Source organism: Melanerpes formicivorus, unplaced genomic scaffold (genome assembly GCF_026170545.1).
Source record: "Melanerpes formicivorus ecotype bairdi unplaced genomic scaffold, bMelFor1.0.p_v2 SCAF_59, whole genome shotgun sequence".
Classification (NCBI taxonomy): domain Eukaryota; kingdom Metazoa; phylum Chordata; class Aves; order Piciformes; family Picidae; genus Melanerpes; species Melanerpes formicivorus.
The window spans coordinates 1,563,955-1,591,374 of NW_027142411.1; the positions used below are offsets into that span (position 1 = coordinate 1,563,955).

General features: G+C 42.3%; 1 protein-coding gene across 1 annotated transcript in view; it reads left to right on the forward strand.

Annotated features, from left to right (window-relative positions):
* The window catches only part of VAT1L (vesicle amine transport 1 like), a 50,217-nt gene that overhangs the window by 9,926 nt on the left and 12,871 nt on the right, over positions 1 to 27,420 (forward strand). Inside the window, exons 4-7 of the mRNA XM_068161616.1 lie at positions 8,846 to 8,988; positions 11,026 to 11,129; positions 12,350 to 12,405; positions 14,055 to 14,249. Coding sequence (XP_068017717.1) covers positions 8,846 to 8,988; positions 11,026 to 11,129; positions 12,350 to 12,405; positions 14,055 to 14,249 — 498 coding nt within the window. The remainder of the gene's footprint in view (positions 1 to 8,845; positions 8,989 to 11,025; positions 11,130 to 12,349; positions 12,406 to 14,054; positions 14,250 to 27,420) is intronic.

Here is a 27,420-nt window from a genome sequence, read left to right on the forward strand (position 1 = left end):
GTATTTTTATCTAACAATAATCCTACTTGCAGTAAATGGTCCTCTTGGAATCCTTCTGTAAATGAATGGAATTTATAATCGTATTATGCTTTGGCACAGTGCAACCTGCAGCCTTATGGCAGACTTTTTTGTTCTTTAATATTAAACCTTTTCATGTGGAATTCAGGACTGTTACAGCAATGTCAGGCCACAGGTTCAGGAGAACTTTGAAGTCCTGGCTTTAGCTGCAAGGCCTTTTGCCCAGCTGACACTGTGTAAGCTGAGGATACAGAATTGGCAAAGGCCCCCAAAGCAGTCCCTGCCCATACACATGCATCTAGACAGAATGGACTTCATGTAAAGACAGGGTGTCCTTGCTATAAATGTCTTTAATTCTTTCTAACCTCACTTGCCTCTATTATTTCTTCCTTCTCTTCCTGAAGCACTGTGAATGCTCTGCCAACTCTAACATAGTCTTCTTCATTAGTGCCCAGCCTCTGTGCCTCTATGCTGGGCTGTGCCTGTAAGGAGCTGCTGGCATCCTCTCTTTTACTACAGATGCTCAATGAGCAGCTTTTGACTGGTCCTCTGCTGCGGCTGTTTGTGGACCTTCTGGAGAAAGTAGATCCATCATCTGCTAGGTAGTTAAATAATACAGAGTTTTGAAGGGAAAGACCAGAGATGTTGGTGGGAAGAATGAGTAAGTTGGCCAGTAGCTGATAAAAGTCTGTGTATGATCTGGGAGGGATGGTGCACAAGAGGGAGTCAGGGCTGGCCAGCAAGACAGGGTGCTGATGACTGTCACAGGAAGGAGTGCCTCATGCAGCCTATTGATCCTTGTAAAGGAAGGGCAGGTGTAACTAAGACTGGAAAAGAAAGGTTTTTGCTGTAGGTTGATAGGTCTTAGAGGTCAAATCCCACTCTGGAGATGCATGGAAATTTTTCAGGTCTGTTAAGGAGACAGCAAGATTTCAGAGGTGTCTGTGTAACTCTTTAAACCACTCTAATAACCTGTCAGTCCTTTGAAATGTTAACAGCCTCAATGAATCAAATCATTCTCACAAAGTTCTTAGTTGATAAATCAGAAAGCTGGCACTAAAAGTGCTATGGGAAAAGGCATTTCTTGTGTTCTTGCTTTAATAGATAGAAAGTCCATTCCCACTTCCAGCAAGTGGGAAACGTGTCATTTGCTCCGAAATGTCATAGAAATTCCAGAAAGCTTTAATGAGACAATAGGCTCCCTGTGGGACTAGGAGTTTGTAATTGTTTCTTTCTCATTATGCAAGATCATTATTTTAGCTGCTTCAGACAATTTATGAAAAAGCACTTGTTGCTTCAAAACTGTTTGTGAGGTTCTTTGTTCTGGCTCCCAGTCCCCTTTTGAAGGATCCTGCAGCTTCCCCAATAAATAGAGAATTTTCCCTCACTCAAGGACCTTTATGTATTGCCTCAGCTTGTTTTGGCCTTGTTTTGTTTATAGATATTTTTGTTAGTGAGGTAACTATAGCATTTGTCTTCCCATCTGTGCCTAGGATATGATTAGTGTGTGATAGCCTTCTGAGGCCCCCTTAAACTTCTGGAAATAAGTAAACTAACTTATCTGAAGCCATTTGGATCTTACAAAAGCTAAAATTAAGCTGTCTTTCATGCAGGAGCATTGGTTGCTATCCTGAAGCTGTGATCTGACCTTCCCTTTCAGGCTCAGCAGCAGAGGAAGTGCAAGCAGAACATGTTACAGATGCAGCTCTGCTGTTTGAATTTGAAGGGTAAATCTGTCTTGGCACCAGATTTAGGTCATCCTGGCAGGATTGGTTACTGCTTGGCAGGAGCCCTCTTTTTTTAGTGTGTCTCCCCTGCATAAATTGCAACTATTTGAGGATGTGTTCCAAACTGAATCACTGAAGTGGTGATATTTTATCTGACAATGAACTGGCACTGCGTAGTAGATCTGGCCACCCGCTACCACGGGCAGCAGATAGAAACCCCTTCAACCCCTTGCAGAACGACCTGTATGCTTATCCCTCCAGACTCTCTGTCTTCCATGGTGAGAAATCTTTCTCAATGTCCAGACTTTATTTGTAGCTAGTTAATAGATCTTTGTTCTTCTTCTAGTGTTGTTAAAATTAGCTATTTTTCACTCTTGGGGCACTTTTCACATGTTTTTGGTAGGATGTGTCTGTGTTTATGGCTAGAGCGAGCTCAGAATCAAGTCTCTCCTCCACCTGTACTTTTCATGCTGAAAGCAGGTTTATTTGGTCATACCCCTGTTCTTTGTCATGTGAAGTGTCTGTTTCCTTGGTCATCCTACAGACAGTGGTGCAGCCAGATGCATAGACTCTGAGCTGATTGGCAGCAAAGCAGCAGCTAGCTAGTGTGAAAGCCACAGCCTTTTGAAACAGGCCTTACAGCATCCCTGATCATTTTAAACATTGCATGGGTGGACTGAATTTAGCTCTGTCTGCACCTAGCAGGTAGGAGCACATTAAATTCACTCATGTTTGAGTCAGTCCTTCTTTTTTTGATGATCCTGGGCAGCATAGTGTACAATGGCATGAATGTTTCCCACTTTGCTATAATCTTTCCCTGCTCCCTCTCAGGACTGTGTTTGCTGTTTTCATATTAGCAGTTTCTAGCCCTTCTGCATTTGATGAAGTGCTTTCTTCTTATTTCATCTCCAGCAGTCAAGAAAGGGAATAAATCATCTCTTACAGAGCTCTGTGTAACCAAGTTTAGGCTGCTTTAAGTACCCAAGTTATCTCACTTAAAGCCAGACAGGGCATCTCAAAGCTGAGCTGTCCTGTGCTGTGGAATGCTTCTAAAGCAATGGAGGTGCTCCCTCAGCAGCTCAGGAGAGTCCCAGTGCCATGCCTGAGTCTATTTCCAGACGCTGCCTCAGAGCATAATCTGTTAATCAAACACAAAAGCCTGGCGAGCCATACACAAAAAGCAATTTCCCTGACCAAAGCAGGCTCCAGTCTCTGAAGGCCTTTCTGCCTCCCAAGCCCTGCACAGTCCCCAGAGGACATGTCCTTTCCCTGAATCCCCTGCTGAGTCATGCCACAGGCAGGCAGTTCTTAACTCTTCCTTGGCTGCTCTACCTTTTTTTGGATAGCTTATATCCTCTGGGCAATGATCTGAGGTATGTTGTAGCTCCATTGAACTGGAAAGGATTTTACCAGATGGGGGTTCAGCTCTGAATTTTAGATTCACCTGAAGCTGCACAGTTTTGCAAAGGGGAAGGAAAAAACACACCCTGCTAGTTGTTGTAGGAAATAAGAGATTTTTTTTTGAGGGTAACAGATACCATTACTTCCTGGTGACTCTGTCTTCTCCTACCCCTACTCCAAAATTTATCTGTAGTGCACTGAGTGCAGCAGATGCTGCCTTACGCTTGTTGAAGAATCACACTTCAGTTTGTCCGCTCTGTGATGTTCACCTTACTGCTTGGTTTCCAATTTCCTCTGCTGTAATTGGGGAAAAAACCAAACCCAAACACCTCCAGGAGATGGAATGTTGTGCATCTTACTTCTAACAGCAAGGAAAAGCTTTCCTTGCTGCCAGCAGTACAGTAGATGTCTTCTTTTACAGATTCCTTACTATGTTTGTGTACTTTGTACCATCTTCAGGTACATGGCAACAAAGCATTTTGGAAATGTGGATTCTCCTCACATTTGGTTCCAGACAGAAGATTAAAGCTGAATGGTTTGGGTTTTTGTAAAATGCTGTAGCACCTTTGGACTGTGAAAATATGGCCTAGAAATTGCATTTTCAGTGATGCTGTTGAATGTTCAGGTAGAGTTTTGCAGGGTGGTGTCTTCCAGATGGTTTGTTCTCTCCTGCTTTGCAGCTGACCTCAATTTACATAACAGCAAAAGAAGATGCCTCCTTTGAAGTATACTGATCTTTAACTGCTCTCTTTGAGTGCACAGCTTACACATCAAGCTTAGGGTCTGGCTTGTGCCATTAGGTCAGACCCTTTTGGAAATCCACTACCTTCTACCTCTTAATCATGTTTTGTCCAGTGTTAACTTAGCATTAATAAGCTGCTGAGATTAGTAAGTTTTCTATGCATACTTTCTACATTGACTTTTTAATGTCAGTGACATTTTTGTGCTTTGAAATTGTTTAAATCCACAGAATAATCTATTTCACTTTTACTTCTTAGAAATCTACTTTTCTGTTCTTTTATGTGATTATCTCCCTATGGGAAGTTTCCATCCTGCAGGTTTTAAGTTGGGATTTAAAGGAGTGTAAAGAAATCTGAGGCTTTTGACTGGATCTCAAACTGCTCTAAGGATGTCCATTTATAAGAAATTCTATAATCATCATATGTGTAAATTAGGTTCAACATACTGGGTTTATAAATGGACAGGCTGCCTTGAAAAGGAATATATCAAACAGACTTTGAAGCTGGAGAGACACAAGGCTCCCATGCCAAATGCAGCGTTAGAAGACACGCTTCATTTCCAGAGAATGCTTTATTCTCAGAGTCAGAGTGGCTAGAGAGCAGCCAGGCAGAGAGGGACCTGGGGGTACTTGTTGACAGTAAGCTGAACATGAGCCAGCAGTGTGCCCAGGCAGCCAAGAGGGCCAATGGCATCCTGGCCTGCATTAAGAACAGTGTGGCCAGCAGGAGCAGGGAGGTCATTCTGCCCCTGTACACTGCACTGGTTAGGCCACACCTCGAGTCCTGTGTCCAGTTCTGGGCCCCTCAGTTTAGGAAGGATGTTGACTTGCTGGAGTGAGTCCAGAGAAGGGCAACGAAGTTAGTGAGGGGCTTGGAACACAGCCCAGTGAGGAGAGACTGAGGGAGCTGGGGTTGCTTAGCCTGGAGAGGAGGAGACTCAGGGGTGACCTTATTGCTCTCTACAACTACCTGAAGGGGGGTTGTAAACAGGCAGAGGTTGGTCTCTTCTCCCAGGCAGCCAGCACCAGAACAAGAGGACACAGTCTCAGGCTGCGCCAGGGGAAGTTCAGGCTGGAGGTCAGGAGGAAGTTTTACACAGAGAGAGTGATTGCCCATTGGAATGGACTGCCTGGGGAGGTGGTGGAGTCGCCGTCACTGGAGGTGTTCAGGAGGAGACTTGACAGGGTGCTTGGTTACATGGGTTAGTTGATTGGGTGGTGTTGGGTGATAGGTTGGACGTGATGATCTTGAAGGTCTCTTCCAACCTGGTTTATTCTATTCTATTCTATTCTATTCCAAGTTAGTAATTTCTTTAAGGACTCACTCTGAGGAGTTCTGCATGATAAGTAGCATGTAAAAGACATATATTGTAAAGGACATTCATTCCATTCTAAGGAAACATTTTGCAACTGTGTCTATCTTTTCAGTGTAGCAATTGACCATTTTATGCAGGCTGCTAAATCCTGTTGAAGGTGAAATTAATTGTCCAGGTGAGAATTATTTTTTGCCACTTAGTAATTTCCCCATGGGAAGCAGAATCTAGCCAGCAGCTATATGTGGGAATTTGCATCATATGTCAACAATTAGGTGTATGAAGAGTTTTGTTTTCTGTTTTCAGATCATGCCTATCTAATTAGGCACCATCTTGGAAGGCTTTGTTGTTCATAGGCTGTTTCTGAAAATGTGCTGCATGCTTCCATATCCATGTGGTCTCCATGGTGAAGGCTGGTAGGAGAGACGATGTGGTTTTGTCTGGGCGGGGAGAAAGCCCTCCTCTGGCTGCCACAAAGCAGTTTTTAGGAATGGCTTTGGAATGTAGAAGACAGGACAGGGCTCCTATGCCCCTGTGATCAAAGGCTGCTTCCTGGTGTGAGTGTGCAGGGGGACAGGAGCTGAATGCCTCACCTGTTCCTCCATGGTCCTAGGAGGAGGATGTTCTTCCTTCCAGCTGCACAACCCTCTGTGCTACTTCATTTGTGAACCATGAACATTCTGAACCCCAGAGCCTCACATACTTTCTATTCAAATGTATAGAGACCTCTAAACACTAGCTGCTAATCCAGAGGTAGCTAGACGATTTAAGGGATTAGAAAAGAGACCTCAGAGTGACTTGCATAGCCATAGTGCTGTTCAGTAGCTTAGTCAAATTCCACAGAAATTAGTGAAGTGGTGGAGTTCAGAGGTTGAGTTCAATTCTCCTGTTTTGGAGGGGAAACCTGCAGAAGTCCAATATCAGCCTTTATTCCTGGATTTTTGAGATACAAACACTGAGGGCTCTTTGCACAAAAATAAGTTTGAGTCAACGTCAGATCAAGATCTTCAGCAAGCTGTAGAAGAAAGGAATTGCTTCCAAATGCTTCAGTGATATTGTTCAGCCAATTATAAAAGTGCTGGTCATGTGAATCAGTTTTAAGGCTTTAAGTATCTGCAGAAAGCTGCAAAGCATTCTGATCTGGGATTTGAGATGGGCTTATCTCTGCTGGGGGAGGGAGGGGAGTACTAAGGAGTTTGAGTCAGGAGGAAAATAGGTTATGCACATCCTGGGGTGTTCTGTGCATTTCTCCTGTTCATCTGACTGTCAGTTCCTTATATGTTAATCACCTTCTGCAGGATAAAAATCATCATGTTTTCTATTCTAATATTTGACCTTTTAAACATTCAGAGGTTTTGATTCAGGATATACTCATTATCCCTCCTCTTCCAAAGTTAGACTGAAAATGCAGAGAACTAATTAGAGACTAGATCAATAATGTCAGAGTGTCGCTCAGCTAGCACACATCTTAAAGGACTGACTTGTCTGCACTGTGGGTGATGGTTTTCTGGGAGGCTCAGCAAGTGAGAAAAGAGGATTGCTAGTGACAATGGCTATGAAAGTGAGAGAGAGAAACTCCAGATATTTTTTGTTCTTATAATTTTATTACAATATTTTTGGAGAGTAAAACCTGAGCTCCAGAATGAGTAAGTAGTAGGGAAGTGAAGCTTAAGAAGAAGGAAATGTTTTGTGCTCCTGGAAGACATTACCTCTTGTGAGATGAGGACCTCCAGGAATGGATGTTCCTGTGATTTCTAGGAGATTAGGGATTCCAGCCTGGGGAAATGGTGGATGATATTAAAAATAAAAGGTTGTTTGTCTTTTGAATTGAGTTCCCATGCTACGAATCAGAGTTCATACCTGGGTCCTGCTGGAAGTTTCTCTGAGCTCTTGAGCAGGTTGTTCAATTTGCTGTGCTATTCTGTTTCTCATCTGTATGAATGAGAATGCAACTCTTCTCCTGCTTTTTTCTCTCTGTCTGTTGGTACCTGTCCAAAGGGTCCTATACCCCATGCCTTGCTGTGTAGCTGTTATCTGACTAATCCAGTAGGAAACCAACCTGAAACTCCTGGATGCCACCGTATTTAAAGAACAATAGTGTCCTCTCTTGCCATGTTCCACTCAGAGGATTGTCACTAACAATTATGTTCAGCATTACATGGGAGCATGCCAAGACCTCCAGGGTATGCAGGGCTATCTAATTATTCTACTGTAAATAAAACCCAAGCACTGGTTAGTGGTATTCAGAGACAATCAAGTTTCTGGTTGGAAAGAGCAGAAATGTGTTTATCCCTGGATGATTTTACTGCTCGTGCATAGGGCTTACAAATGGCAATCTTTTGGCTGTGAACATAACCGGTCTGCTGAATTCCATCAGATGTTGTTTTTAGAATGACAGTGCCATTTCTTGCTTCTGGGCATGTCTGTGTAACCGTGGCAGATCCAGTGGCATAATGTGGGTACAAAAGGCAGGAGGTGGCTACCAAAAATCTTGTCTTCCATTTGTTAGTATGTTAAGAGTAACCCAAAACCTAGGGTTGTAAAAAGATGACCTGTTAGGGTGTTTATTGAAGTCTGGCTGGCTCAGCATGTATGCAATGCTTCCCTTCTTCTCTCAGCCTCATGAAATTAGAGTTTGAAACTCAGGAAGTTGAAGCCTTCTGGGGCCCAAAGCTGGAAAGTTGAAGTACAGGCATTTGAATACACAAGTTCTCCAGCACTCCGAGTCCTACATAAACACTGCCATAGCATCTGATTGGCTTCACTGGATTCCTGCCCAGGTGCAGCATGGATATACTAGGAAAACTTTTCATATATGTCCTCTAGGCCATTTTAGCCCCTTTGCTGTTGATCAGTTTTGAGGTTGAGGACTGGCCTAAGCAAACCTGCTAGGGTGAGTTAAAGGTTATTCCTGCATTTTGAATAATCAGATTTGCTTTGCTGTGCAGCATCTTTCACACCAAATTTCTGCCTCTGATTGAAACCATAAGAAAGTGTGACTTCTTAGGAATGGTAGACTACCAGCTGTCCTGGGACTGACTACACTAGACCTTCTGGATTAGGACTGCAAAACTGTGAAGCATAAAAGTTGTATCTGAGCACCAGAGCAGCCAAGCACTTACATGATCTGTCAGAAATCCTGTTCTGGCAGCAGGTGCTGCAGGGTCTTCCCCTTGAGCAGACAGGAATCGTGTGTGGAAGCACTCACTGATCCAGGGTATGAAGTGCAAAGAAGACTGCTGACACTACCCAAGGAACTCTGGGGAAGATACACATAGGACACAAGCAGCAAATGAGAAATGTTTCTCTAGCACTCTGAGTAAACATGTTTGGAGATCCTTGTAAATTGATGCCATTTCCCTTCAATTGCATTGCCTCTGTTAAAAGATGAAGAAGAACTCCTTTCCAGTACATTTTTGGGTACATTAAATTACTTCTATCCCTGCAGTTGCTTTGTGTTCAGAACACACTTTTGATTTGTGTGTATTTGTCCTGTGGCTGAACTGCATTGCACTGTCAAGAATTAGTTTGGGAAGCCCTTGCACATGTTTGGTCTTGGATTTTGCTGTGTCATGAGTGAATTGGCAGCTGCAGAGTCCATCAACCAATTTCCATGCCAGTGAACTAACATAATAATGTGTTTGCAGGGTCAAGCTGTTGCTCAGCTCTGTTCAACTATTCCCAATGTTACTGTTTTTGGAACAGCTTCATCTTTCAAACATGAAGCAATCAAAGATTCGGTAACTCACCTGTTTGACAGAAATGCAGACTATGTCCAAGAAGTAAAGAGGTAATCTTTTCTTTTCCTGAGTATAATATCTGCCAAAATGCTATGAAAGACACCAGGCTGATCGTGTTTATGTGAAGAAATTGTGTTTGTGAGTTTGGGAGCTGCAATTTATTCCAGATACTCCATCTGTCCACTATATTGGACATGATAGCAAGAATCTTCTTTTTTCTTTGCAAGTGCCATTAGCTTTGCTGGTCCATGTTCATACTTGAAGGTCTGTTGTGAGCAAAGTAACCTAAGGGAAAAGAATGAAGGCCTTAACAGAAGGATACACTTTGCTGTTACCTGCACGTGATGTAGCTCACGGTAATCCACTTCTGTGGATCTGTAAGTTATCCAGGTTTTGGAATTCTCTAGTGTGTTTCTGTCTGTCTGGGTTTTTATCCTCTGCCAAGGATTGATGTCAGAGCACATGATGCCTGTTTTAACACCAGATCCTTAGATTTTGTTTGTTTGCATTCAGATTAGAATCATCCTGCTGCTGTTTGAAGTCATGGCGTGTGTTCCGATTTACATGCTGTCAAATCCTTTGTTTTCCAGTCTGTTTATAGATATTGAGGTTAGCACAGGTAATAAGAAAAATCTTGGGAAAAAAATGTCTTTTTAATTTTACAGCTGACAGGCTTCCTGTCAAACCTACAAATGCCTCAGAGTGACGTGCAAAGTCTCAGCAGGTCTCAGTAGGAAGGTCGCTAGCTCTGAAAGAGGGCCTGAGCTGTTAGCAACCCAGACTGGCTTTGGAGGAGAATGCAAGGTGCCTTGCTACTGTTTCCAGAGCACTCCTGAGGACTTAAGAGAACATTTGAAATGGTCCATCACAAAGGATGTTTTATAGCAAAGGAAACTTTTTCTGTATGGGAATTGTCACCAAAAATAGGACTTGTCCAGCAGATGATAACCCCTGCTGTTTTCTTACAGCTCAGAAGAATTGCAGCACATTTCTTCAGCCTTTTGATAGCCTTTTTCTTGGGCAAGTATACATCCCAAAGTGTTCTGCTGCTCCTGGAAAATTGCTGTAGTGAGATGAGGATTGAATTCTAGTAATTCCCACTATATAAACATTGATTCAGCGAGAAACAACACTTGAAAACATTAATCAGAGTTCAGCACCAACCTTAATACCTCACTCTTGGCAGGGGTGTCTGGTCTGAGTGGGTATGTGATGTGGGAGCAGATACAACACAAATTAGTGCTTGGAAAAAGAAAAGGAAAAAGGGAATAAATACTTCTAATAACTTTATGATTGCAGGTAACAGTGCCTGCTTTTGCCCTTTATCAGGACAGCTCTTTTGGGGATAGCTCCTTGACACCACCCCCCTAACTGTGAAAAAACCCTTAAGTACTGAAAGCAGAAGGATACCTGGTCAAGAAAGGGAGGACTTCTGCTCTAAGTCTGTTAAAATCCTGCCAATTTCACATGCTTCTTCACCTGGCAATTTCACAGGCTTCTTCACCTGGCAATAGGCCAATGAGGCAGAAAACCAGTGGGTATAACAAATGTAGATGCAACAAACTAGTTTGTGCTTCTTTCCTGGTGTAAAGGTGCGTAGGATTGGCACAACTGATTACTGGCACCCTGTAGAACATGTCAGTACTCTCTGGTGCTGCTCAGGTGTAGATATTTTCATTTTGCATTGAAAAAAGAAAAAAAAGAAAAAGAAAAAGTGGTAATTCTAGGAATGCTATAGAGACATTGGGGAGAATGGTGTAGAGAAGAGGTGTCATCAGGGCACAAAGTCTCCCAGAAAAACCACCCACCCCAGAACAAATGAAAAAGCCCAAAAACCCCAAACCAAAACCAACCCAGGGGTTACAGAAGTGTGGAAATGTTCCTAGGGGATGAGGAAGCAATTCAACCATGGAAGCCACTGAAAGCTGTTTGATTGCAAAGTGAAAGTTCATCCAGTGGCCTGTCTTAGAGTCCTTTCTCAAGTACCTGGAAAATGGCAGTGCTACTCTGCCAATCAGCCTGTATTGTGCTGGCTGACCAGTCCTATGGATTTGATTGCAAAGTGAGATTTCTTTCTTGCTTTTTAGGATCTCAACAGATGGAGTAGATATTGTTTTGGACTGTCTTTGTGGAGAAAATACTGGGAAAGGCCTCAGTCTCCTCAAACCACTTGGTACTTACATTTTATATGGTAAGTGGAAAAGTCCAGTTATGTATTTCAAAACCAAAGCTTTGCAAAGCTTGAAATCTCCTAAATCACACATGCTACTCCTCCCAGAACTGGAGGCCACCATATTGTACTTTCTCCATTTGACCATTTCCAGTCAAAGATTTTAGTGAAGCTGAATGTGGAGTAAATTATTGAGAAATAATAGGCAATGCAAAGAAACTCTGTAACAAAATTAATTTAAGTCCAGCAGTGAAACTGGGCAGATGTTCAGATTGATCAGTATTGTTGGGTCCTGCAGGAGAAGTGCTCAAGAGACATGTGGACTTGGCACTTCAGGACGTGGTTTAGTGGCCACGGTGGTGTTAGGTTGATGGTTGGACCCAGTGATCTTAGAAGTCTTTTCCAGCCAAAACAATTCTATGATTCTAATCCTAAGAGAAAGTTTGGATCTCTCCCTCTACACACCAGACAGTGTGGCCAAGGAAACTGTAATAGAGTTCTTGTGGAAGTGAATCTTGGAGGAAGAATGCTACTATTTTTATTTGATGTGACTTGAGGAATTCAAGCCCAGGCTTCTGCTCACAAATTGCCTGTACGTGGGCTGCTCCAAATACCAAATAAACATGTCTGCCCTGCACTTCTGCCAGCTTCTGAGTGGGACAGCTGATTGATTCCTAAAGTCTTGAAATTGGGAGTAGATCTGTGTCACAGTGGAAGGTACAGTGGCATCATGGATAAGCATAGCTGCTTCCTTGAGCTTGTGCAAGCCAGCCTGGTTCCTGTTTGTAATGAAGCCCCTGTCAGTGAGTCATCACTCTGTTTGTTACCTGATTGAGGTGTAGTTTCACACATGTAGTGGCCAGATCCATTTATCCTTACAGAGGAGGGACACCTGTGTGGTGACTGCTACTAAATAGCAGTATGTCAGAGACAACTGTCATTTTACTGCAGAGATGGAGAGCTCTAGGGAGTTGTGGTGTCAAGACACTGCAGGCACTTGACTTGTTGCTGATTTTGGAGGATTTGATAGATTGCTTTTGGTATCAGAATTCCTATGAACTTGTAGGGCTCAGTCCCTTGGCCTCTTTGTTATTGTTTGCCAAAGTATAAGGATGTCTACTAATCCCTTTTAAACCTGGGGAAGCTAGGTATTTTTCTGAAATATGAATCCTGGAAGTGATTTTACATGCCTGCTGGTCAGCATGTAATAAGCTGTGCCTGAACGTGCTCATCTTTTACAGGTTCGTCTAACATGGTTACTGGAGAGACAAAAAGCTTCTTCAGTTTTGCAAAATCAGTAAGTGTCCCAGTGCTGTCATTCTGCTCTTTCCTCTAACCAGGCTTTTCTGCAACAGGTTCATCTTTACCATTCCAGCTTTCCCCTACTAAGTTGTTCCTTCTGATGTTGCTAAAGAGAGCATTTTTCTGACTGCAGTGTTGTCTGACATATTTTGTTCTGATATGACAGCTCGACAGGAATGAGATCTGTGTGCAGTGCATGTTTCAATTGGTAGCTATCAGACATAGATCTCTTGTACAGCCAAGTTTAAAGTTAGACTGCATTATTTGTTTACTTATGACAGAATATTTTATCCATGGGTATGGAAAACTGTACCCTGTAGGTTACTCATCTGAAATCAGTCAGGCAGTGAATAAAGGAGGTATTAAAGGAGAGAGATCTGAACTTGTGTCCAGCCATTCCCAGCTTTTCAGAAGTTAGTTCCATACAGAATGGTGGTTTTCATTTCTCCATATTCATCTCAAGTGATGTCAAAGATGATGATATTCCATTTGTTTCCTAAGTGATGATGTTAACAAATTCAAAATTCAAGTGTTACATTTTTTTCCCTCAGCTTACTACAACCAAAATCTGCTCAGAAATCCTAGGGAGTGCAAAGGGGGCAAACATATCAAATCACCTGCCACGAGAACCAGGAGTGAAAGTGATTCCTTCAGACACGAAGAACAGAGGGAGAAGTCTTGACTGAAGATCTGTCATACAATCTCTCTGCTAGGAAATCATTTAGAGCTTCCAGTAACAACCACTTCCCAGGAGAAATTAGCTTCGAATTTCGGTGTAGTTGAAAGGAAAATAAATCAAAGACAGTAGCAAGAAGCTGTTCTTTGACTCCTACGCTTTCCTGCTGGCTGTAGTGGCACAATCTCTGTTACTGTCTTGTGTCTGTGACCTAAAACAAGAGAATCTTTACTTGCAGCCTTTGTACTGTTAATATAAACATATCCAGACACATGTCATTCGTAGGGTAGGTTGGCCTAATGAAACCAGTTTCAACTGCCCTGTTTTTCAGGCAGGACTGGTAGTTATTGACTGAATAAGCACTACATAGCATTTTGCATGAATGTATAACTGTTTATGTAGTTATACTGCAAAATGAACTCATCAAAATTGTGTGAAAACTTGAATTAAATTGACCCATTCAAATAAAACTTGCTAGCAAGTGGGTTCTCAGTCTCAAGGATGCTCTTGGGCTAAATAAGATAAAATAATTTCATTAGATGTTAGGAGGCTTGCTCAAATATCACAGACATAATAATGGGTGTAAAGGAAATGGAAGCTGATAAGCAGTGCATGGTTTCCTTGGTTGTGAGAGAAGAAGCTTGCATGGTTCTCTTGAGATAAGAAGGAGAGCAGAAGTACAAAGGGAGGTCCAAATTCCTTACTTCTAGAGCCATGTTCTAACCCCAAATCTGTTCACCATTTCTTCTCACACCCTCATCTCACACAGCACATGTCTGTGTTTTATTTCCACATCAGTCACCTGTGTCACTTTTGCCTCTTCCTTGGATAAAATCCTTACTGCTTCTCCTGTTGCTTCAGCTTGGCGGGATGAGTCGTGGGTCACCCCAGCCCAGACAGTTTGTGAAGCTTCCTGGACATTTCTTACAAAATGTTTTTCTAACCCTCTGTTGTTCATTGTTTTCCAGTGGTGGCAGGTTGAGAAAGTAAATCCTATCAAGCTGTACGAGGAGAACAAAGTCATTGCTGGATTTTCCCTGTTGAATCTACTTTTCAAACAGAATCGAAGTGGCCTGGTCAAGGGTGTGATGGACAAACTCCTTAATCTCTATAACAGTAAGAAGATCAAGCCTGTGGTTGATTCCTTATGGGCTTTGGAAGAGGTGAGAGCAAAATCAAAAGATTTTTCCTGGTTTTGAAATGTCTGAAATCTCTGCACTTTGGGATGTAAAAATGGATTTGAATTTGCTTTCAGGCTAGTCACAGATTGATTCTGGTTTGCCTTGAGAGCCCCTGCTACTCAGAAACTACACAATTCAAGTTACCCACACGTCTCTCATGAAAATACTTTGGGAGTTTCAAATGCTCTGTGCAAAGTTCCTGAAAATACTGCTGATAAATGTGGTTTTCAGTCTTAGAAATTCGTGTCTGTTCCCTAAGTGCATGAAATGTGACTAACAAGTGCAGTGTGAAGTGCAGGCATTATAATTGAAAACAACTTCAAAACTATTCTGAGGAAAAGATCTAAAATAGAAGCTTTAGTTTCAGGGCTGTATTTTTGCAAGCAAACCTTGGAAGCTTGCAGGTTTTCAGGATGTTACTGAAACTGTATCACAGGCTGTCAAATCAGAAATCACTTTTACCAGAAGTTACATTTGTGGAATGTGGAGGTTTGGGTTCTGGTTTTTTTTACCTTCTAATTGTTCAGCTATCCATAAAGTCATGTGAAGAAACTAATCTGGTCAGCCTGGGCAATTCTAAGCCCCTTGACCCAAAGACTGTTTCTGAGACCTTTATACTTAAGATGCTGATACATGAACACAAGTGTTTGGGAGGTGTGAGCAGATATTAACATAGAAAGAAACAGGGATTATGGTAGCACCTCCAGATGAATGTTTGTGCTGTGTCCAGTTCTGGAGCCCCTATTACAAGAGGGATGTGGAGGTGCTGGAGCGTGTCCAGAGAAGGGCCACAAGGATGATCAGAGGGCTGGAGCACCTCTCCTATGAGGACAGACTGAAGGAGTTGGGGCTGTTCAGTCTGCAGAAGAGAAGGCTCCGAGGTGACCTAATTGTGGCCTTCCACTATCTGAAGGGGGCCTACAGGAAGGCTGGGGAAGGACTGCTCAGGATCTCAGGTAGTGATAGAACTAGGGGGAATGGAATGAAGCTGGAGGTGGGGAGATTCAGGCTGGATGTGAGGAGGAGGTTCTTCACCATGAGAGTGGTGAAACCCTGGAATGGGTTGTCCAGGGAGGTGGTCGAGGCCCCGTCCGTGGGGGTGTTTAAGAGCAGGCTGGATGAGGCTCTGGCCAGCCTGATCTAGTGTGGGGTGTCCCTGCCTATGGCAGGGGGGTTGGAACTAGATGATCCTTGTGGTCCCTTCCAACCCTGAATGATACTATGATACTATGATGTTTGTGAAGTTCACTGAGCCTGACATCTCCATTCAGATGCATGATCTGCAGGAGCTTTGCTTATTGTGCTTGTATTCTTGTATGTTTGCTATTCAAAAGGTCTGATCAGATTAGCTAATATCACTCTGCATCCATGAGGAAACAGATTCTAATGCCTTAGGTAACACTGGATTTTATTAAGATTCTGAATGCCATGTGGGCAGGGTGTTGAGCCCAGCATGTTGTTCAGTTCATTCAGCTGGCATTGTAGCACCATGTTTGTCCTGAACACAGGTAAGAGGTCTGGAGTTGGATGGTGGGGCATCCTATGACAGCTCTTGGAGCAGCATGTGTTGCATTATTCACTGGGGCTTGTGCATGCCTGCACCAGGTTATATCTCAGGGTGTGTCCTGCTTTAGATCGTGCTGTGTGGGAGCCATATGTCTCTTCTTGCTTCCTGGAGAGAGGGTTCCAACTAGAATGATCATTAAGGTCCCTTCCAACTCAAACCATTGAGAAACCTGTGATTCTATCACATCTGGCCCAGTGTACCCAAATGTGCCACTTTATGTGGTACAGCAGATGGAAATGATCCAGCACAGTATGAGCTCCATGTGTTGCTCTTTGGTAGAAAGGAGAGGAATGACAACTTTCCTAGGAATCTTTTCCTGTTTCTCTAAAGTGTATACCTGAGGCCACACTGCCACTGACAGCAACCCAGTGACACCTCAGGTTTTACTAGCCAGTGGCATGGGAGTGGCTAATTTTCACCATTGAACTCCTGGAGGGAAATGAGATGATGTGTTAAAGAGCAGCTGGTTCAGACAAGGCAAAATTCTCTGCTATTGTCTGAGAGAGAAAGTGACACAATCTCCAGGTAGGCATTCTGCAGTCTCTGTGTTCAGGCAAACATGTACTTCCCATGGATTGGTGAGCAAGAAAAGGGGAATTAAAATAAGTAGCAATAGCTTACAAAGCTTTGGAGGAGGACATAACATGAAAAATTACACAGAGCAGGCAGATCCTGATAGTCAACATGATGGGGATTTGTTGGGAGACTTCTGTTTGATAACATTTTGTCTAAAATTTGGCAGTAACACTCACCATCCCCACCGGTAGATTGTGAAATGTGTAAATACATCTGTTAAGTAGCACTAGAAAACTACAGCTCATTTATCATGCCTGCTTGCTTCCATGAGCTGTCTGGCAATTTACAAAGGAAATGTCTGGCTGGCATCTTCAGGCCTATAGCAGGGCTAGAGGTGTCCTTAATCAATTGCAAAGTGTCACTGAATGCTGCTCATTCAGGGCATTAGCATTTGGAGGATCTTTTATTTTGGATCTAAAAATAACTTGGGGCTGACTCTCAAGTTTATGGAATGCACAGAAAAATATGTCATAGCTCTGGACTGCATGGAACCAAACTGAGGAAAGGTTGATGGTGTGCATTTTTGGTCTGTTTTGGGAGGTTTCTTTTTTTTAACTCCATAGCTCTCATATCTCCCCACTTCAGAGTTTGACATTTGATTGCTCTTCATTTCCTGTTGAGTAAGCCTGATTTTCTCCAAATGCCCACTTTCATTTGTTCACTCTTAGTGGTCTTCATTAGAGATTAAACCAATATGGCCAATTTTTACCCTTGATGTTTCCAGAGGAAATTTCCTGACCCATAAGAGCACTGAGAATAAATATGTTTAACTAGAGGGGGGCAGAAAGGTAGATCCCTGCACAGCGTTTCAAAATGAATGGTGGAATACTTTTCCATGGAAGAGTATCACCCTCTGCAGAGGCTCCCTGGAGAATCTGTTTGTCCTCTGACTAGTAACTGCCATGAAGATGAACTTGAATCCAGGAACTGACATTCAAAATGAAAATATTTTGAGAAAAAAATTGCAGATTAGCCTTAACCTTGGGTCACCTTCCCAGGCCTTTCCTTTAGAAGAAGCTCTTCTCACATGTTGCAGTTCTCCTACTTGCTGTTCTCAGCAGTGGCTCTCAATGTTACCAGCATGCAAAGGAGAGCAGTCCAAACTGCTAGCCAGTGGCAAGAAATGGACAAAGGAACACTTCTCATACAGAATTGATAGCATGTTTGGTGGGGGGGCAAAGCCATCACAGTATGTCTGGTTTTATCACTGCTCTGGGGCTTCAAAGCATTCAGGTATTGCAGGCCTGGTTTTGTTACCTTTTCCACTGAACTCATCCTCATGTAAATGACCATCTCAGCTCCTGTCTTCAGATATGAGGAATATCAGTGTTATCTGGGGCTGAGGATGGGAAGTCTTAAACCCATGCTAACAAAATAATTACAGTGAACACCCTAAAGCAGAGACTTTAATTTCATCAAAAGCTATTCATAGCTTTCACTGATCTTAGCTTTAGGACAAAAAGGCTTTCATGTATCCACAGTAAGACAGAGAGAAAATGGACCTAATAGTTACTTTTAACGTAGTAAGAAGGCAATCTAATAATAGCAGATCAGGCTGGTAGCTTGTTCTAAATGCCATCTTGTATCTTCCTTTTTGTGATAAAATAGTCAGGGCAGGTGCAGGGGTTTTGTCTTTTTTTGCTTGATGAAAACAGAACCTTCATCTGAACAAACTACACCGTTCCTGAAGTCAAGTGACTTCTGTAGCATTTAGAACTTGTATTTGTTCTTCAAGGTATGAAAAGTGATCTAGAATTAATTTATAACCAAGATGAGTAATAACCCACCTTGAAATATAGAGAAGAATAATTCTTTTCATAAGCATAAACCATTTCAGTGTGCAGTGTTAGATTGTCGAAAGAGGGAAATGTAACTCAGTCTGTGAAAGCTCTCAGAGCAGGTAGGTGCCTCCTTTGCAGTGGCTGCCCCCCTAGCACCATAGTGCAGAGTCTGCTTCTTTTGATGCTGTGAATATTTCTATGGCAGTACTTAATTTGCAGTTGTTCATGAACTGCTTTCCTGATTTACAGGCATTCGCTCCCCATGTATACTGTCCTGTGATACTGCCTTGGAACTCTTTGTCCTTCCTGTGTGTGAGGTTCTGTTCCCTTTGGCTGTATAAAATAAACACCTCTAGTTCAAAGTAAATGTGAATGTTTTCTCTGCACATCACTGATGTTTCTTTGTATACAAACAAGTCTAACACAAGTTTAATGTGGAAATCAGAAGAATGCAAAAAATGCAAGGAGCTATCTCTTACTGATATAGCAGGTTTCCAAAGAGAGACGTGGAGAAAGCAGAGTGAGAAGCAAAGCCTGAATAATTCAGGGTAGCTCCTATCTGCTCTCACAATCAAATTACACACTGCTAAAGGCCAAAACACTTCTCAGATTTTGGGAAGAGTAAAGAGAAAGCTATCCCACTTGAATTTTACCTCACTGACATTAAATGTACTGAACACAACTTCTAAATAAATGAAAATTGAGCTATGAGTGAGGTGATTTTCAATAAAGATTTTGCAAAGACTTTCCCCAGATGCTTATCTGACAGAAATATTAATGTTCCAGAGAATGTTGATGCTATATGCTTAGAGGAATAAACCATACTTTGAAACTACTGGAGAGTAATTAGGTATTGCATTGCCCTCTAAGACATTGCATATACCTAATTATGGGATCCTCTCTGCTCTTATTAAGTTGCTAATAAATTGCTAGATAATGTCATTTACATTTCTTCCCCATTTAACACTGCTTAACAGGACTTCATTTTATGTGGTAATTCATTCCACCCTTCTTACTTGTATCAGCAAGTAATAGCATAGCCCAGAAGTCTTTTTGGCTTCATACACTGTTGATGGCAACATAATGTGATTATGACTTTATTAAAAGAATGAGAGAGAAAGAAGCGAGACAAGACTGAGACACAGGCCTTGTGGTTCTAAAATAAGGCATTAGACACATGACATTAGCTGTGATTACCACAAAATCAGGCTGGGTAAATGAGATGTTTTTAGGAAACTCAGCCATCACTTGTTAGGTCTGTTAAGTGTGTAAGCAGAAGTCAATTATTTTCAATTGCTATATATTATTCATAAACACTGCATAAAATTCAAGCTACATGAATGGAATTTAATTAAACAAGTAATTTATTCCAGCTCTGTGCTCTCTTCTCTTTTCTTTACAGCTTCTGAAATTTAGTTTGTTTTGTCTGGCCTACCAGCTGAATACTTGTTTAAACAATTTTGCCATCCAGAGTCTTCAGAATGTTCCTTTGTGCATGCTGAGAATATTCATGCTATAATACTCACTTAATAGGTAAATAACAAAAGAGATGGTGGATAAGTTCACCTGCCTGATGCCATGCAGCATGGTAGTGGAAGGATCATGGATTAGCCTAAAAACCTCTGTGTCTCTGCATCTCTGTGATTCAGTGTGTTTGTTGGGGTTCTAACCTCAGAATGCTGTGTGCTACCAGACCTCAGGAAGCTGTTTCAGTTCAGGGCAGTGGCATCTCAGTGGGTTGGAATGAAGTAGCAGACAGGGAAATGAATTTTGGCAATATTTATGATGAACATGGATTCTGTGTTCAGATACTGTTACAAAGGTTAGAAGCTGACTAGTGTGAGACTAAACCTCCCTCAATTAACATAAACAGCCCTCAGCTACAGCACTTTTCTAATCTACTTAGTAAGCACTCTGCTAAGAATTAATTAGTTATGGAGATGCACAGGCAGAAAATACTTTTCTGGAAGGCATGAGACCCTGGAAGTGCAGTGGTGAGTCATGACACATGTTTCTGGGTCAGACTGTGTGCCACAGAGATAATAGCTTTCTGTAACTGCAGGCCAGAGGAGAACATCAGTAGACTGGGTCGCTGATGGGTAATGTCAGGGCAGGGGGAGATAGGCAGGAAAATAATTTGGGAAGCATTGATAGATTCAGACTGATAGATTCCCCAAGAAGGTGTGCACTGTTAAGGATAAAACTAGTTACATGCTTCTAGTTAATCAAATTAGCAGCAGGAGATAGAAGAGAAACTGCTTTGCCATTTATTAGAAAAAAATAAGAAGGAAGAAGCTGCTGCTGAATTACTGTGAAGAAGCAGGAGTTTGCAGGGGTAGTCTGCCTACTGAAATATGTTAGCTGGCTTTTAAGTGACACATTATCACACATTCCATAGGTATTGAACTGATGGGGTGATACTATACCTGTGCAAGAAAATGACCAGAGACAGAGTTAGGGAAAGCAGAGGGGATGGATCTCAGACATCTAGGACACCTCGAAAAACACTGCTGCATAACTCCAGGAGACAGATTGCTGTTATGTTCATCATGAACGTTTGACACGTTCTACACTTCCATTTTACTGTTTGTGTCGTAGAATTTTAGCTGTTCTCAGGAGTCAGGAAACTGGGATTTTGTAAAGTCATTTCCCTGTTGAAAAACAACTGTTAGACTCTTCATGAATGTTAGGGAGCAAAAGCTGCTTGCTTTTGTGCCCTTGATTGAGATACACATCAATCCATTCTGTTGTATTTCTGCATCAATGCAGGGAAACTTCTGCTTGTCTTCTCCTAGTCTTGCACACAGGTTGATTAAATACAGGCTAAGACATTCCACCCACTAGCAGAAATAACTGGAAATGGATTCCAACAGAAAGTTTGCCTTAAAGAGTTGGTAGTACCATGAACTGGAAGGTTTGGAACAGTCAGAGTTTTCTGTCACTTAGAGAAATAGATACTGGATGTCATCAGTGGTAAATGCTAGCTGGATAGCAGGTACAAAAGGGAAAAGATTAGAAACTGAAGTTTTCAAAGGCACATCTAGATGCCATTTCATTCCTGTGCCATTTCATTCCTGTGCTGTGCACTATTAGTGTGTGTAGTTTCAGCCACAGAGCCTGTGAATGGAACCTGTGTCAAAAAATTCCACTCACGCTTCTTTGTTAATTAGTTGACTGGTTTGGAAAGAAAGCTCTTGGTTGTTGAGGCTGAACTGGCAGGGACTGCTAATGTGAGGAATCCAGCTTCTCTCCCAGGGTGTCATGAAAGGAAAATCTGAGGTTTCTGTTAACAGTTCCTGGTGATTGTTTCTATTCTTTCAGAAACCTGTTTTGGTCTCAATTCAAGTTGTCAGCAGAAGGAGGTTTAGTTGTTAGTAGACACAGAACTATAGTAACTGAGGCCTTTTAATTAATTGGGCTTTTCTGGGTCTAGAAATGCCTTTCTAAAGTGAGCAAGCTATACCTGCTCCTGGGATCTGCTTATCAGTGTACCTGTGTAAAGACTGCCAGAGAAAAAGTGAATGACTAGTTCCATCAGCAAAAACCAGCTTTGCCTCTCAGCAGCTAATTGTGTTGATGACTGATAGACTTTCTGGAACTCGGGAGCAGTAGCACAAAGCTCACCTCCTGGGTTGTTATTTTCTTTTTGCTTTTCTAATTGTTTTCATACTACCAGTCTGGTTAGGTTTTGAGATGGTCTTTATTGCACAGATGACAGAAGTGTTGTGTTCCATTTCATACAACTTTGCCCACAGCCCATAAAAAGCACTCACTGCTGTTATATCTGGGGAACTTGTAGACAAGGTAATTTTGTAGTTTTGTGTGAATAATCTGCTGCACATTAACCAGATTATCCATTGCTGGTATTGACTGTAATGAGGAAGGACAGCTGAATATTAAACTTGATGAGTCCACCTATTCCAGTGTTTGAGTCCCGCCTTACATACCTTGAGTTTCAGTGCCCGATCATCACAGTGTGGAGCAATTCATTACTACAGACAGGAAGAGAATGAGCATCCCAGTCAGTGGAATCATCTTCCAGAGAGGGTTATCAAACATTGGAATGGTCTGCCCAGGGCAGTGGTGGAGTCACCATCCCTGGAAGTGTTTAAGCAGCATATGGACCTGGCGCTTAGGGACATGATTTAGTGTTGAGCCTTCAGTGCTGGGTCAAGGGTTGGACTGGATAATCTTTGAGGTCTCTTCCAACCAGATTTATTCTGTGATTCTGTATCCTATGCAGGATGCTGCCCTTTAGTTTAAAAGAAGCTTCCAGTAAAATTTGAAGAGTTCCTACATTAGCCTAGAGCTAGCAAAACGTGTATTCAAGTTCTGGCCTATTTTGCTGCAGTACTGTAGCTAATACACATGCCATTTACCTTTTGTGTGTGTCTGTGTGCATCTCCACATGTAAGTTTGATTGAATTGGATTAGAAACTGTCTCAGCTGAATCAGTGATGTTCTGTCCCTTGAAGAGCACTGCTTTAGCTCCCTGCTACCAATTATGCAGCAATTTGATTTCAGTCGATGTGGTGTGATGCCAGCCTGAATGAGTATTCACACATGAGCATTAAACCTCTTGTAAACTAAATCAATTTTTGTAGCAATCACATTGTACAATGCTTATGTGAAGTTAAGATCTTTAATATAGGCTTAGAATGAGACATTTTTTAACAGTGCCAGGAGAAAGATTAAGTAATAAAGCAAATAGGACTGCAAAATAAATTGTAAAGCTGTCAGCCAGTGAACAGGATACATTCCAATACTTTTCGTCTTACCTAGAGGAGGGATTTCAATCTTACCCTGAACTGATGGAGCTGAAACATAGGACAAGCATGAATCACACTCTCCAATATTACAGCTGCATTACAGTTTAATATATCAGTGGGTTTGGGGTTATTTAATTTTACTGAAGCTATGGAGTGGCACCCAGTGGTAAGATCTGACTTAAGAGAGCGTTTTCAATAATCAAAACCACAAGGGTGGCTCGTGAATAATTAGATTTGGAATCCTCAAGGTACTACTTTCTGAAACAAAAAAAATAAATGGGACAAGAAATGGAAGGAGAAATATTTTCTCATTTGGATCTTTAGAGACCTTTGGGATTTACCTTGATGAGTTTCAGGAATTTACATAATTGGTTTACTGATGAAGGATGGATTTTATTGGAGACAATCCATTGCTATAAAGGAACATGGAGATTTGGTTTTTCTCTTTTTGAAGATGGTATTAAATGTGCATTTGTAATCTGATCCCAGTAGATGGATTTGTACATGAAGCTGCTCAGACATTGGAGTCAAGGCTTTTAAATGATTGTATCTTTGCTGTCTGGAAGGCCAAATGTTTACTGTGTTTTGTAACCAGTAAGTTTAGTTGCCATGGTTTGGATTAGTGGCTCTGGAATAGACCACGGTTTCTTCTCTGTAGTAGTGACAAAGGAAGACTTAAAGTCCCTTGAAATGAGCAGCCAAATGGTACAGGAAGGTCTTCATTTTTAATCACTGATTTTAAGATCCCATATTGTGAAATAAATAGCTCAAAACAGAGTTCAAGGAAGGGCTGAGGAGTAGGTGGTAGAACATATTGGGGAGTAAAGATATGTGACTCACTTGAAGCATTTAGAAAATGGAAAGCTGCAGTGGCAGAAGTTGTGTTGGTCAAAGGTTTTGTGCCCAACTTCCAAAAACATAAACTGCTACTTGCAAAATGTAGGGGAAGAGGTAGGATCTTATCACAGGGTTCAAGCAGAAGAAAGCAAGGCACAGTCAGCAGCCCCTACTACTGTAAGGCCGTGGCAGGAAGGTTTTAAGGAGGCAAAAAGAAAGTTGGTCATACAGGTTATAGTGCCTTAAGTCTGGATGTAAAAGCATTGGTGATAAATACTGGGAAAAAACAGTGGGGCTGGAAAGCTAAGGAGAAGTCCCTGATAGGAAGACTGTAGAAAGGAGGTTTTGGTGAAGATCCAGCTACTGAATGATGTTTCTGGTGGATTACAGAACTGAGACAAGCCTGAAAGATAAATGAGGTGGGAGTGACACAGGGCATCAGCATGGAGTGCTCATGAAATAATGCAAGATAAAAAATGACCTTCCTTTGGGAAAGTTTGCTGTAGTTTTACAGTTTCCCAAAACAAAGTAAATCCTCTCCAGTGAGGTACAAACAAAGAAACATCTTCTTGATATAAAAGAAATTGGTTTGTTTCCACTAAACAGAAATTAGAATAAAGAGGTACTGATAAAAGCTTGGGAAAGAGCAAGAAATTAGCCACGTGTGGGGTATTGGCTTTGTCACATCCAGAAGGTACTTGGAAGGGCTTTAATGTAAAAAAAAAAAAGTAACTGGGGTTTTGACCATAGTAGCAGAAAAACAACAGCACAAATTAGCTTTAACACTGCCATTAATGAAAAGTCTGCCATGCCTAGAACCTTGGGAAACTGGGCCCCCATAGCGCCAAGTGTTCCTCAAATGAAGCAGGGGCCCTGCAAAAGGAGCCTGGTCTTTGGTGTTCCACTGGTATTCTGCTGTAACCCCATACACATAGACAAACATGGTACAATTGCCACTGATTCTTGCTAAGTGCTCAAGATGGTCAAATATTGAAGAATCATCCAATATTTTGCAAGCTGGTTCCACCCCTCCCCCCTCCTCCCCGCCAGCACCTCACATAACAATGTTTGTGCTCATTTATCCAGGGGCAGAGTTAAGGCATGGATTGACTTGGAACACTTGGAGTTAGTTAGCTCAGAATATGGTGTCAAAGAAAAGATTCTTCTGTCTTTAAATAGTGTCCTGCTAGTGTCTAGACTGTCTGTGTGAAAATCTGTGCTTCTGGAAGTATTTCAGACTTGGGAGTTCTCATATGGCTGTGAAACAACATGGTTCCAGAAGGGATGGCTGATCTTTCACTCGTGTGTCAAGCAGGGTCTCTGTTTGCCAGATGCCCACAGAGGAGTAACCAGGCCTTTGCTGCTGCAAGGCTGTGCAAAGGAGATCGACAACATTCAGTTTCTTCAGTCTAGGCATTGTAATTAGAAAGACAACAACACAACCAACACCCCCCTGCCCAACACAGTATGCTTGTAATTAAGTCTGCATGTTCTGGGGGTGGAAGAGGGGAAGAGTTCAGTGACATTCTAACTATGAGGGCAGGGTTATGTGAAAGAGAACAGATGAGACATACTTGTGGCTTGGGGCAGCTCTCCTCCAAACTGTTTTTCCAAGAGATCACAAGGCAGCATTGCTGAGGCAAGAGTTTTGGAAGTGATGTCATGGAGCTTGAGAGTCAATAACAACACAAGGTCTTCTTTTTTTTATTAATTGTGTGGATGAATGTAATAAATTTTATTTCCTGCCCTAAGTTGTTACAACAGATTGTAATGGAACACCAAGCTGAACATTAGATGGGAATTCAGTTTAGGCAGGAGACTGCTGCATCTTAACCAAAGGGCCCGTTTCTGTTGCCTGCACCTGCCAAATCTCCTTTGCAGCCAAAGGAATTCCCCTCAGTGCAGTGCTGCAGGCCAAACCAGACTCACTGGAGTGGAATCTGCTCTTTTGAATACCTCAAGTTCAGAAGTGTCTGGGGCTTCCCTGCCTGCACAGTTGGCTGCAGCTAACTGTAAAATGCTTTAATGCTCAGAATGGAGAAAGGTAGCATAAAGGTGCTGTGTTCTGAGCTCCTCTGCATGTGGCTTTGATGTACTTAAAGCTGTCTTCCTAATATAAATTGGGACCATGCTGTTGTAATTTCTACCAGCAATCCCAAAGACAGCAGCTGGGAGTTAGTGGCTCACTGGCATACAGTGCCAGCCAGAGGTGTGATGTAGGAGGGATCTCTCTTTGGTCAGGGGATTGGAGGAAGTTTTTATCACAAGAGTTCTGTATCCTTTCCACACAACACTGCTCATCTTCAGGCTGGTCAGCCTCAGCCTAGGGTTGGTATGGCTGTCTTGTGCTGTTAACTAGCCGCACTGCTGCAGAAGCTTTGGGTCTAGGGGTTCTGACTTTATTGCTGCTTGAGTGTGTTCCAGGGATTCCTTCACCAAAGGAAGAAATCAGAAACAACCCTTGACTTTGAAAGTAATGTAATGTCTTCCCATAGCCATGCAGAAACAATTCCCTTTTTCTTCTTTAGCTTATGCTAATAACAAGTGATAATGAGAAAACCTGTGCAGTGCTAGTGGAAATCAAAAATAGCTTTCCTTCTCACTCTCTGCAGGCTTCCCTAAGGTAATGCACAGTCTTAGAGGTGGTTTTTCTATAGCACATTACTTGCAACCAAAATGTTAGTCTGCTGCCATCCAAGTGTTGAATAACCCCTGAGCTATCCTGTCTTGCTCCAATCTCTGCCTGATGGATCAAATTTCAAGGTCCTTTCTCCTCTTTTACAGTGTGGGAAAGCTCCCACCACACTGATAATCTAGGCACTGCTGTTCAGTACTTCTAAATATTTAATCTGCTGTTGGTCCTGACTTTTTTGTGCTTTATCCCTGTTGAGTCCGCAAGTAAAGGCTGGGAAGGTTTGGCTCAGTTTTTCTGTAATTACAAGGCTTTAAATCTCTTTTTCTTTGAATGTTACTGAGGCAAAACAAATACTCATTGACGTCAGCAGGAGGTTATAGGAATAAGGAAAGAGATAAAGCAGCACAGTTCTGCAGCTGCAGCTCTCCATCTGAAAGATCTATAACTTAATAGATGTCTTCAGTAGCTGAGGGAAGACTCAGAGTCAGAACTTGCCTGTAGCGTCAGTTTTTATTCCTTTGACATTTTTCTCATCTTGGGTCTGGTTCTAGTGGATGCCATGGCAACATCCAGTGAGGCTAAGAGGTATTCCAGAGAAAAGGTCTCTTCTCACTGACAAGCGGCAGAAGGGAATAGAGGCCGGAGCTGCTGCTTGCAGTTGTGAATAGCAATGGAGGAATGAAAGGGATTTCGGGAGTACTTTCTGTGTGCATGTATGCAGGTGTGTGGTTAGCCCCAGCTGACAGTGAAGCACCACACAGCTTCCTCAGTCCCAACTCCTCTAATGGGATGGGGGAGAGAATTAGGGAGGGGGGCGGGGGGAAGCTGAACTCACAGCTTGAGATAAAGACAGGATAAGACAGGAATGGAAGGGGAAATAAAATATACAAAACAAAAGATGCACAACACACCATTGCTCACCACCCACTGACTGAGGCCCATCCCACCACCAAGCCATGACCTTCCAAGCCAACTCCCCCAGTTTATA